General features: G+C 30.0%; 1 protein-coding gene and 1 long non-coding RNA gene across 2 annotated transcripts in view; one reads left to right on the top strand and one right to left on the bottom strand.

The window, feature by feature from the left end:
• Window positions 1–11,164, top strand: part of LOC144837344 (uncharacterized) — a 28,043-nt gene extending 16,879 nt beyond the window's left edge. Inside the window, exons 25-29 of the mRNA XM_078692405.1 lie at window positions 4,019–4,148; window positions 7,279–7,413; window positions 7,973–8,073; window positions 8,461–8,650; window positions 9,835–11,164. Coding sequence (XP_078548531.1) covers window positions 4,019–4,148; window positions 7,279–7,413; window positions 7,973–8,073; window positions 8,461–8,650; window positions 9,835–10,020 — 742 coding nt within the window. The 3' untranslated portion in view covers window positions 10,021–11,164. The remainder of the gene's footprint in view (window positions 1–4,018; window positions 4,149–7,278; window positions 7,414–7,972; window positions 8,074–8,460; window positions 8,651–9,834) is intronic.
• Window positions 1–13,312, bottom strand: part of LOC144837361 (uncharacterized) — a 260,004-nt gene that overhangs the window by 85,985 nt on the left and 160,707 nt on the right. The window lies entirely within an intron of this gene.

Below are 13,312 nucleotides of genomic sequence, written 5' to 3'. Positions count from 1 at the left end.
GTAAAAAAAAAAGCAAAAAAAAAAAATTATTTTACTTATAAAAAGACAAAAGAAATGACAGACAATTTAAGTATTTTTTGCTTTAAATTTCTATTTTTCAGATAAATAATTTTTTTTTTTTCGATCCAGTTTTTGGTCAGTGTGAATAATTATTATGTGACATTAAAATGGCATATTAAAAAAAATGGAAAAAATATAATTGTTAGGGAGCCAATATATCTTTAAAAGCTGTTGCTTGGTGGTTAACATGCTTGCCTTCCAATCTCAAAATCCGGGGTTCAAACATAACCTAGGTTGTAACTCACAACTCTTTTAACTCCACTCCCTAAGCCTCAAATGAGATTTAGTGTATAAGATAAGCATGATAAATTCTAGAATAGTTTATCCATCCTGTAATTTGGGAGTTTCTCTCTGTTTGATGCGTATGTAATAACAAATTAAAAAAATTAAGTACCTTAAGAAAAATGCAATTTATTTGGTTTCTAGATATTATGTGATTACTACTTTGGACCGTAAGGTTTTTAAGATTTTTTACTAATTATTAATCTAATTTATCTCATAGTGACATTGGTAAAATACTAGCCTACTAGTCACAAGGTTATAGACTCAAATCTTTTTTTTTTTCATTCTTACCAGATATTTTCTCATTTGTCCTTGTCCTAAATTTTTACATTTGACCTTAATGTTCATATTTAGTTTAATTGTGCAAAGATCATGAAAATTATATAACATAATTAATTTTAATACAAAAATATCAAAAAGTATCTACATTTGAATATTTGACTTTATTTTATTTCCTCCAAATTGGCAATAGGTTGTGGCTGAAATAAAACATAAAAGTCCTTGATCTTAATATTTTAATTTGACCTTAATTTTCACATTTTCGTGCAAAGAGCATGAGAATTAAGCAATTAAAATGTTAAATTCATAACATAATTATTTCTATAAAAAAAATATCTAAATATATAAAAATGACACATGACTGTGGCTAAACCACAAAATCCAAACTGATTTAAAATGAAACTAGAATTTAATTCGTCACTTTGACGAATTATAGGTGATCATTTTTATCATTTTACTGAAATTAATTTTTTTTAAACATGCACGTACGTTAACATACGATCGGAAAATGTTGATGTATGCCATCCTATTATATGCTTATAGTGCTGAGTTGTGCCTATATGCCATATACAATATGTACAGTATATACTGTATATCTATATACAGTGTAGCATAGGTGAAATTACGGGACACACATGTTCTAATTTTTTGGCATGATGACGTTATCAAACTAAACTTTAAGATGACAATTTCGAAAGATAATTAATTGAGCAAAAAAACATAAGATTTGGAAAAAAAATTGGCACGTAGAAGCGCTGTGCGCGCTCTTTGAATTGTGTATAACTTTGACGAAAAATATGAAAAAACTACTTTTTCACTTCAACTGGCCATATGTTAACGTCACAACATCCGATAGGCTTAATTTTTATATGAATTAATATCTACATTTCATCAGCTTTCATAATAAATTATAATCATCAAGGTAACCTTCAATTCTGAAGAGCTGTAAGATATTCAAATTTACTGCGAAGGTGAAATTACACGGCCTACGTTATTCAAGTTTTTACGCGTGATGACGTCATTAAAATGAAGATAGTGTCAACTCATGATAAAGATAATTAATTAAGCAAGCACATACTGAAAGTTGTGCGAAATTCGAGCACACATAACCAAGATGCGCTCTGTTGAATGTGATAATCTACACAAAAAGATAACAAATCCTAATTTTTAAATTCAAGTGGCCATTTGATGACGTCAAAACATTTTGTACGTAAAATGTGTACATGAATTCATATCTACAACTCAATGGCTTCCAGAATAAGTTAAAAAAATCGGGGGTCATCTTGCATTCTGAAGAATTATTTTCATTTTAAAAAAGACCTATTTTTCACCATTTTCAGAACTTTTGTAAAATTAATGTGCGCATTTTGTCATTTTTAACGTGCTCGTATAGCGTTATTTTAAGTCGGAACTGACTCAAATTTGGTGAATGTACTAAGGATGGTGAGTAGAATGAGATTTGTAAAAAAAATTCATGTTTTTTACGCTTTTTAAGTATCGCGCGCGCAAAAACGCATTTTTGCGCAGTAATTTTTTGAAACACGCAAATGGCCTAATTCATGCTCTAAATTGATCAAAACTTAATTTTGAGCGTTTTAAATTTTTAACGCGCGATATCACGCGCATGAACCTACGTGCGCGTGCGTTTTTATTTGCTAATATTTTTACCCTTGATCTGAAGTTTACGTGTAGTGAATTTCATTAATATGTGATAATGAATTATGGAGATATGATTGATAATGTGATTTCGCAAAATGGCGTATAAATGTCGTCACGGATGAGTGATCACGCTGGAAAGCTTATTAGGATTAAGTTATATTATTTGAAAGATATTCTGAAATTTTTGTAATCATTGACATTAAACTTTTTGAGATAATTGTTACACAAAATAGTGTACAGAAACAATAAAAAGAAAAAAAAAAAAAATAATAAAAATAATAATAAAGATTTTATACAATAACAATAGGTGATCATTTTATTCTAAATGATCACCTAATTATATAAACTGGGTGTGTATGGTTGCACAGTAGTGGCTTTCATTATAATCTATAGAACACGCAACATGATCATCAAATGTTTCAACAGAGATCAAAATAGACTTAAAGTATCTCTACCACCTTATTAAAAAACAGATTGACCTCAAGGTTTTTATTTTCAATTTTTATTTGAAAGTGAAAGTAAAATACATTTTTTTTTTAAATAGATGTATTAAATTGAGGAAACTATTACTTATGAAAGGTTTTAAAAACGTTTTATACAATTAGTGTTTTAAAGAAAATTATGTATTTAAAGGAAGCATTTATTTTTCAATTTTAATATTCTTTTGTGGATATTAATGTTTTTTAGGGAAAAAAGTATTAAATAGAGGAAATAATTATTTAAGATAATAATTTTTTTTTAATCTGTTTTTAAAAAAAAGTTTTATCTGTTTTCAATACACATTACCAAGTAGGATTAATTGTGAAAATAAACAGAAATTTGTACCATTAATTAACATTTGTAAAAACCTGGCAAAATTTCGAAAAACCTGAAACCTATTTTTGGTTAATATTAGTAAAATGACACCATTTACATAAAGCAGGTGTTTTTTCTTTGACCTTGTACATTAAAAACATATCAAGAAAAATTTTAAAAAGTGAAAATGAAAGTCACATTTTCTTAGAATGTTTTGCCACATGACACTTTTAATTGCACTTAATTCAAATAAAAGTTTCATTAGGTAGTATTTAAAAACATAGAAATAAACTTTATTTTAAGGAGCATTTTGGTACTGTAAATAATTTGCACATACAGTTCATCCTGTACCCCTTTGAGATCCCTGAGCAGAACTCTGGAGCTTAAACACACCATACACACCAGGGTGCACACCATACACAGACCTGTATTGATGCCCAAGTGTGTGTAAACTCCCAGGTTTTGCTAGGCAATATAAAAGGGGTACTACTCTAGCCATCAAGGTATGTGTATGATATGCTAAACTTCAGCCTCTGATCTGGAAATCCACCTCATAACAGATGAATATTTTTGTTTTCACTCAGTCTCGAGTCACGTCAGTTTGTCAACAATGTACAGTTAAAATATATAACATATTTTTTCAAATCCTATGTAGGCTGTAACAGTCCACTAAATTGTCCTGCAACATTTTTATATTTTAAATGCACTTCTAAAGGATATGATTAAATAGCATCTAAATAACATGCACTTTCATGTCAATTAACATGCACTTTTTAAAAGATATATTCTTTTAAAGTTTCTTGTTTTTCTATAAATACAGATACCATGCACACTTAAAAACTTTGTGAATATCCTACTTGTGTGACAATTTCAAAATAAAGAATTAATATCGTCTGTTTTTCTCCAAACAATAAATGAATTTAAAAGTTTTTTTTTCTTTCAGTGAAGACGCTCCAGAACCACTGTTACAACATGTGTTGAGTTCGTCAGATCTACAGAACATGCCGCAGATTGACAAGCACCGTGATCACGTAGCATTCAATCAAACATCATTCATCAATAATCCTATTGCTGTAAGTTATATAAATGTTATCTGTTTAAACCAATTACTACAATAATTTTGTAAGTTTACATTTTAAACCATCTTGAAAAGAGTTTACTATCCCAAAACTAAACATATTTAAAACAGTGAAATATCATACCAGAGGAACACACCTGGCTCAGGCCTCCCTCTAAAAAGGTAAAGCATTTCATTAACAAATTTAAAAACTCCTTGATTTATCCTTTGAAACTTGAAAATTAGAATTGATTTACATTGTTATGTAAATAAAAATTAATTAAAAAAATATTAATTATTTAATCTTTAAATGTATACAGCACCAGTGTTTTAATAAATTGATCAATGTTATACATTTGGAATGTTTTGAATTCATTATGAATTAGCTTGTAGGCCTACTGTTTAGATTAGCTAAATTCAAATAATAGTAACTAACAGTACTGAACTAATCCTGCAGTACATGATTTTTGAATGTTTTGTTGAAATAATTACTGATTGGCTTATGCTGTTATGATCATTTAGATTAGCTGGAGTAAATAAATATATTGTTGATATTAAATAATTTGATTAAAATTAATAGTTGATACTGGATATTTATATTATATATTTAATATGAAGTATGATAAATTTAATTATTTGCAATAACTATTAAACTTACTTGATAATGATTTCATTTGATAAATTGGGCCCAAGTATCATGTTAATTTGATTTGATACTTGCTATAATACAATGAATGAACAATTCAATTAAACCATAGCCTTCATCTTAACACTATATTTTGTGAATAAAAAACAAAAAATGTTAAAATTGCTGTTTGGATCGTTTAGTCATATCCCATTGATGTGCTGATTTGATTTATCTGTGTTTTAGCTTTCATTTTTCTGCCACTAAAACTCCTTAAGGAATTGAATTGCGTGATTTGATTTTCGATCATGTGACTAAAACATAACCTTAACCTTGACGCATGTAATTCTGTTTCCTTCAGTATCGCATGTTAAAACATTTTTTAAAAGTTTGTGTGTCGGTTGCTTCCTCATAAATATTAATCATTTAAAATGAATATTCATACTTGTTTTTCTCTGATTTATATTATAAAATGAAATTGAGAAAATTAAATTAAATTTTTTAATTGCAGCAAAACTAATAATTCTATAACAGAAACTTAATTTTTTTTTAATCTTTAAAATAGTTTATTGGTTAATTAGGATTTATTTGACAATGGTTGGCTATTATGATGTGTATGTTGAAAATAGAAAGAAAGGGATTTTTTGGACGTACCTAAGCTCACTCTTCGACATCATCATATTTCATATTTATTTGATATACCTGCCTGGCACAAGATTGTCACTTCTAGTACCTGAATGAACTCTCTTTCAATTAAATTTTATGAATTCTGAAAACTGTTAAAATTGTTTTACTTGATGTCTTTAAAGAAAATATCAGGGGGATTACCACCTATCTGATAGGACAGTGATAAATTTACTATTGGTAATCCTTGGCGCCATTGCCTAAAAACATAAAATAAAAAAAAAATAAAATAAAATATATGTTGAGAAATAAATTGAATTTATATGAATGTATAAGGTCCATCCATCCACCATTTTATGTTTTATAATCATATTTTGACATAGCGTACACTAGATCATTATGGGTGGTCCCCCTCACTTTTTGATGGCAAACCATTCATACTGTCATAAACCCGATTCATTTTAGGTTTCACAAACCCTCTCTTGAAATTTTCAAACTCTCCTGCTACAAGGCCCCTCATTTCTACAATGATCTTCCTCTATCTATCCGCAATTCCTTATCCTTTTCCTCTTTCAAAATTAGACTTATGACTTTTCTCAAAACTATGTAATCCTTTTCCAGATTTTAAATTGTAAAATATTAGATCTAAATATTTATATATATATATTATATATTTTTGCTTAATTTAACATATCAGTTATTTTCTATATTCCAAATTTTCTTATCAAGATTTTTATTCTGATGTAATTAATTTTATTTTTTGGTTTTTCTTTTTCTTTTACTTTTCTGTTTTTGTTGTTTTTTGTGTATTGTATCTGTTCTGAGGGTCCCTAATGATCAGCAACTGCTGGATGGATCACCCTCATTAAATATGGTTAAAATAAAAATAAAAAATAAAAAATAAACTCCTAGTGTCCTTTCAATAACAATCAAAACTGATTGCCGCCTTTGATACAATATGACATACGGTAAACATAGCCAAAAAGTTTCTGTAATCAAATTCAATATTATGTGTGTCATACCCTCTATGAAATAATTTTTTCCCGGAATCACTAATGAATTGATTAATCTTGTCAATGTTTATGTAAATCCTGTTATTAAGTGTTTGTGGAATGCTAGCATCCTCCTAGCAGCTGCGTACCCTTCTGTCTCCTCATCTATCACATCCTTAGCTTAGGATGTTTTTAATTTTACATTTTTAGTTGCAACATTAAAAAAAAATCTGTGCTATGTATGTTTGTTTCAAGCATTTGTTTGTAGAATTAACAAGTTAATTAACTTATTTCATGTGTGGGTGGGTGTTTTGCAAGTTAAACATTATTATGATATAAAATGTTATTTATTATAATTTTGTCCCTGTCCTACAAAGCTTCTGAGTAAAAATGTATTAATATAGAAAAGCAAGGACATGATGTATTGTCCATTACTGTATAACCTTAGTGTATCCCTATACTTTTGGCCTGAAAGTCACTGTACAGTACCCTCTATGATATCTACCTTGTGTTTTATGTAACATGTTAAAAAGTAGACCTTTTTCGTATGCTCTGAAACAATTGATGTAAATGTGATAGATACTGTGACTACCCCAATTTCATAATTTTATTTAATTGAAAATTATAGTAAAGATTTACAGTTCTGATTAGAATTGGAATTCTCTAGCACTATTCAAAATTCTTGAGACATTATATCATTACAATCACTGGTCTATTTTAGTTTAGGAGATAGTGTCTGTTTTTTAGGAACTCCCCATTATTCTGTAGAAACCTTTCATTACACTTTGTCAGTATTATGTTGTGGGATAGATAGATACTTTATATTATTACAATAATAGTTTATTTAGTTTCCTAGAGTATAGGAGATGATATCAAGTAACCATACCTTGTTTTGTTCTTCATAGGCTGCAGCTTTGGAGCTCCAGCAAGAGGCAGATCGATGGGAAGAGGATGACAATGCCATTGTGCAGGTTGCAAACGAACTATCTAAGCAAATGTACGATCTGGCTAATGTTGCAAAGAAAAAGAATTCAGTGGAGGTATGATTAGGGAGCATTAAGTCATGTTAAATACACTATATGCATGCAAAATAGGCTTCTTTTCTTGATTCCTTGACACAGTTATTGCAGTTTCTAGAACCATTGACACAATATGCATAAATCTTAAGTCATCAAATCTATTGTTTCATTAAGGAAGTATACTGCCAACAAATAACAGTATTTGTTTTTCTACTTTTGTGACTATCAGGTGCAGAGAAGTAAAAGTTATTATAAGCACATCCACTTGGCCCAGCTTATTCATTTCTAAGCCAAATTTATTTTTACAAGCAATTACAGTATTACAAAATATTATACTTGAATGTACAAGTGCCTTTCATTACACCATGAAGTTTAAACTACTGTGTTTGTTGAAAAAGTTTTAAAATTAATGTTAACATGTCTTGTTTCTAAATTTCCATAGTTTCTTTTGCTTGATTTCACAAAACATTTTTTATAACAGTACAGTATTCATGTTGTGTTATTGCCAGCATCGGTTGCATTACTGTTTGCTGACTACGTCAAAATATATGTCAATCAATGTCAATGGTTTTTTTTCCAGGGTAAAGAGAACTTGTTTAAGCTGTCCAAAGCTATAGCAGCTAATGGTAAAGTTATCGTTCAGTTTGCAGAAATCATTGCCAGAAATTGTGTTGATAAAAGGTTGGTAAAGTAATATATTGTTTACTCAAAAGTTCTTTTCAGAATTATATATATTATGTGGTGTACCGCAAACTTTGTATCTTTTTGAATGTAGACCCAATCTGATGCCGTAGTTGGCAAATTCCAATTTCAAAAACAAGATTCATTTTTTCCGACTTTATCAACTTTCGAAAGGTGTTTTAAGATCCTCATCAAACTTGTACCGTAAATTGTAAGCACCTGTAATACAGTAGAACTAACAAAGTTGGTGGGTGTCCTGCTTAATAGGGTTTGACTTCCCTTGCCAAAGGAGGGATTGGGTTACCTTGCCAAAGGCGGGGTTCTACTGTATATAGATTCAAAATAGCAATAAACAGTACTAACCTAATGTTTTATAATTGTTTAAAGGTTTTCAAAAGAGTTATTGTCATGCGCAGAACGAATCCCCGTCCTGAGCACACAACTGAACATCATCTCAAGCGTGAAGCAGGCAACACCTGAAGACGATTCTGCCAATGCGACTCTGATAAACAATGCCGAGAACCTGATGAAGGCCGTGATGAGCACGCTCAAAGCAGCCGAAGGGGCTTGTGTTAAGGTAAGTGAAAATTATTACACAATTTTATTTTGAAAAATGGTATTATTGTTTATAGGTTTGCATGGGGAAGAATAGTATTACTGTATATACAAATTCGTATATAACATTTTAAAATGTAATGGAGCAGAAAAAAAGCTGCTGACATACAAGTCTCTGCTACTAGTCATATCAAACCAATCTTTTCAATCTTCCATCAATCAAACAAAAAGTGGACAAGATCTGGTTTTATATAGATTCTATTTTCCGAAATATTCAAGCATTTTTCTCAACTTCAGTCTTATAATAATATACAAAAAAATAATAATAAAACTTTATTTTCTCACGAACGGACATGGTTTTGCTGTATCAAACAAAAACTACTTAAACATTATTACCTGTACTTCAACTATTTAAACAATATTATTTCAACTATTTAAAAATCACTTACACAATTTAAACAATATTATTTCAACTATTTAAACAACATTATTTCAACTACTAGTATTTAACAATTCATTTAAGTATGGTATTAACTATTTAAACATACTGATTTGATGTTTGACTAAAATTGGAACACTAAAAATTCAAATTGACATGTTAATATAAAATGAATAGTAAGTTCATAGAAACCAGAGTATTTTAGTGGGTTTTGGTAAACAGGGCAACTTTTCAAAGGTCTATGTGGGTACATTATGTACCAGTTGTGGCTTATGTATCATTTATTTTACTAAATCATCATGACTTTGCATAAATAACTGAATCTGGTTATTTTTTTATGATCGTTAAACTGTCACTTAGAAAAAAATTCAATTACTGTATATGATTTAGACAGAGAATGTTTCTTGTGTCTCTGTATATTTACATAGGACTAATTTATTAAAAACAGATTTTTCTATACGTGTCTACATGTAAACCTATGTATCTTCCCTATCCGTCTCTTTCCCATCCGTCTCCTTAATAGATTTTTAAAAATTAAATATTAATTTTTGATGCAATAAAATGTACAAATATTTTGCGGCTTTTGGTTTAAAAATGATTTATTTTATTAATATTATTATAGTTAATATAGAAATACACCAATAACTTTATATACAGCCTTTTTTCCCTACTCCATTTTTCACAATCCAAATAGAAAAGTTATGGAAATAATTTAATAAGGCAATAAATAATATTAATAATAAATCTATAATGCTATGATTTTACAGGGGTTGAAACCAGATGTTGAAGGGTCAAAGGTCGGAGCAGAAGCTCAGGCCTTAGCAATGCAATGGAAGCGAAAGCTTCATCGTTATCGGATGATTGAAGCATCCAGTACAGATACTGATGCGTTCGGTTTGCGGAGAATAAGGAAACATATCTCGGCTCCAACACTAACTGAAATTCTGTCGTAAGAGGCTTCACAAGCATATTGTGACACTATTACACTATTGTACACATACATCTGTACAACTGTACGTACACAGTACTTATACTGTACATAGATGACTGTGTACTGTACATAGATGGCTGTGTACTGTACATAGTTAGCTGTGTACTGCACATAGATAGCTGTGTACTGTACATAGATGGCTGTGTATTGTACATAGTTGATTGTGTACTGTACATAGATAGCTGTTTACTGTACATAGATGGTTGTGTACTGTACATAGATGGCTGTGTACTGTACATAGATAGCTGTGTACTGTACATAGATGGCTGTGTATTGTACATAGTTGACTGTGTATTGTACATAGTTGACTGTGTACTGTACATAGATGGCTGTGTACTGTACATAGATGGCTGTTTACTGTACATTGATGGATGTGTACTGTACATAGATGGCTGTGTACTGTACATAGATAACTGTGTACTGTACATAGATAGCTGTGTACTGTACATAGATGGCTGTGTACTATACATAGATGGCTGTGTACAGTACATTGATATAATAATAATAATAATAATAATAATAGATGACTGTGTACTGTACATAGATGGCTGTGTACTGTACATAGATAGCTGTGTACTGTACATAGATAGCTGTGTACTGTACATAGATGGCTGTGTACTGTACATAGATGGCTGTGTACTGTACATAGATAGCTGTGTACTGTACATAGATAGCTGTGTACTGTACATAGATGGCTGTGTACTGTACATAGATGGCTGTGTACTGTACATAGATGGCTGTGTACTGTACATAGATGGCTGTGTACTGTACATAGATGGCTGTGTACTGTACATAGATGGCTGTGTACTGTACATAGATGGCTGTGTACTGTACATAGATTGTTGTGTACTGTACATGAAAATCTGTGTACTGTACATAGATAATTGTGTACTGTACATATATTACTGTGTCGTAGAAGACTCTCTATGACTGTCCATTGTAGTTTAATGTGTACAGTATACATTTTACTGCTTGTATACAACACAAATGTTTTATTTATTTATGCTTTTATCTTTTTATTTCCTTTCATAATTACATTCCAGTCCTTTAGTGCAATAGTTTTTGTCTTCAATCCGTCCGCACAAATATTAAAAAAATAATTTCAATACATTATACATTTGTCTTGTTTATTTTATTTCATTTATATGTAATTTTTACTTTCTATGGACCAGAGATTCCGAAATAAAAGATTGAATGAATGAATGAATATATGTATACAATCATGGAACCGTCCTAGTCCTATTTTTTACTACCTTGATTGCATAATTAAACTTTTAGTCATTAGGTATTATAATTTTATGATTAAATATTAGATTTTAAAATAAATTCTTAATATAAAAACAATATTTAATTTTTTTAAATATTTTAGTATACAGTTTTTGGTTTTGTGAATTAAAAATATTACTGTTTGATAATAATTTTTCATTAATTTAATAATTTTTGTCTTTAATAAGTAGACTAAACAATTATTACAGTTAATTTTTCATTTTAATTATACAGATTTCTTAATAATAAAAAAAGTTTGATCATCTACATTTACATCCATGTTGAATATTAACCATAATTATGGGCTTCCAATTATGTCTTTCTGTTACGAAATAAAGAACTAATGATAAGTATGTTAACTAATTTTTTATTTTTGTGATCTTAACGGAAACGTAATCATAATGTCACATAATGATCGTGGAAATTGCAACTTTTGTCATCAGTTAATGCATATGCTACTACTTCTGGAGACCATCCAAACCTTCGAACAATTAACAATTTACTTGTATCATTTCATGTGTTCCAAACGAACCATAATCAACTTGTACTAATCTAGTCGAGATACCAAATGTATCTGGACATAACTGGCGATTCACACTCGGCTATATCGAGTGGATCATCTAGTGAAAATAACTCGTAAAAGTGTTTCTGAAAGAATTAAGCTTTGAAATTTGTAATACAGTATACCATTAATAATCAATTCCAAGCAGGTGGCTGCTCTCTGGTGGTAGGATTTGTTGCTCTGGTTGGTATCTGGTGGTAGGATTTGTTACTCTGGTTGGTATCTGGTGGTAGGATTTGTTGCTCTGGTTGGTATCTGGTGGTGTTTAGTAGGACACATTAAAAATTAAAACTATGCACAGAAGCAGAATTTGAAGTCACTCAATATATAATAAAATTGGTTGCAGCAGTCGCATGCAGAATGGTCAGTTTGATTGTATCACAATAATTAACTGAAGGAAACAGCAATATCGGATATTTATTCCTCTATGGTATTGCTGTTTACATGCTTAAATAAACACAAATCGACATCTCGCTTTTTTTTAACCAAGATTATACATAAACATAGAAATACCAAGGGATCGCTTTTAGAAGTCCTATTCACCAATCAATTTAGTGCTTAATTTCCAGATTCCTTCCACAACCTATGGCAGGATGAAACGTCTTTAGTCAAGGTCGCGTTACCCGCTGTGAAGCAGACTGTACTAATACAGTTATTAAACAGTGCACGACATTTGTTTATGACGCGTCAACTAGATTTAAAACTCGATGTCAACGCGTTTTACGTCGATTCCACCTGGTTTTCGATAAATACCACCTGGTTTTTTTAAACGAAATAAATAGTAATTATTACATAAAAATAAACGGTAATAGCTTTTTTTTTTCTCGCGGCAGTACATATTAAATAGCTATTAAGCGTTTGAATACAAATTTCCTGGTCAATTATACAATCAATTAGCAAACTGAGGTAGCCAAGGCAGTTGTAGTACTATTAATGTTGTTTAAAGTTCCTCTGTGTAATTAAGCGGAGTTGTATTATTCCGTCAACTTGACGACAGATTGGATGCAGAAGTACCTTACTAATTCCGAGGGAAGACATGTCTGCTTATTTCAATCTCACGACCTGTTTATTCCGCACGCAACTTACAATCATAACAGCCAGTTGTGTTTTTCAAGATCAAGAGTATTTTTATATCGAGAAACGTTTATTGTTAAGTAAATAGCTATATGCTAGTGTTTTGAAAATGTTGTAGGGTGTAGGCCTATACTATTTTAATCTTTAAAAATATATATATAAAATTTGTCTTATCACCGGATATATAATCACATTTATTTGAGAATGTTATATTAATATGATTTTGGTTAATGGTTAACGTTATCTATACGCTAGTGTTTGGAAATGTGGTAGGGCGTATACTATTTTTATTTTAAAATTATTTAAAATATATAACATTTGTCTTATCACTGGATTTATAATCCAATTTATT

Source organism: Antedon bifida, chromosome 3 (assembly GCF_963402885.1).
Source record: "Antedon bifida chromosome 3, ecAntBifi1.1, whole genome shotgun sequence".
Classification (NCBI taxonomy): Eukaryota; Metazoa; Echinodermata; class Crinoidea; order Comatulida; family Antedonidae; genus Antedon; species Antedon bifida.
This window is presented reverse-complemented; position numbering and strand designations above follow the sequence as displayed.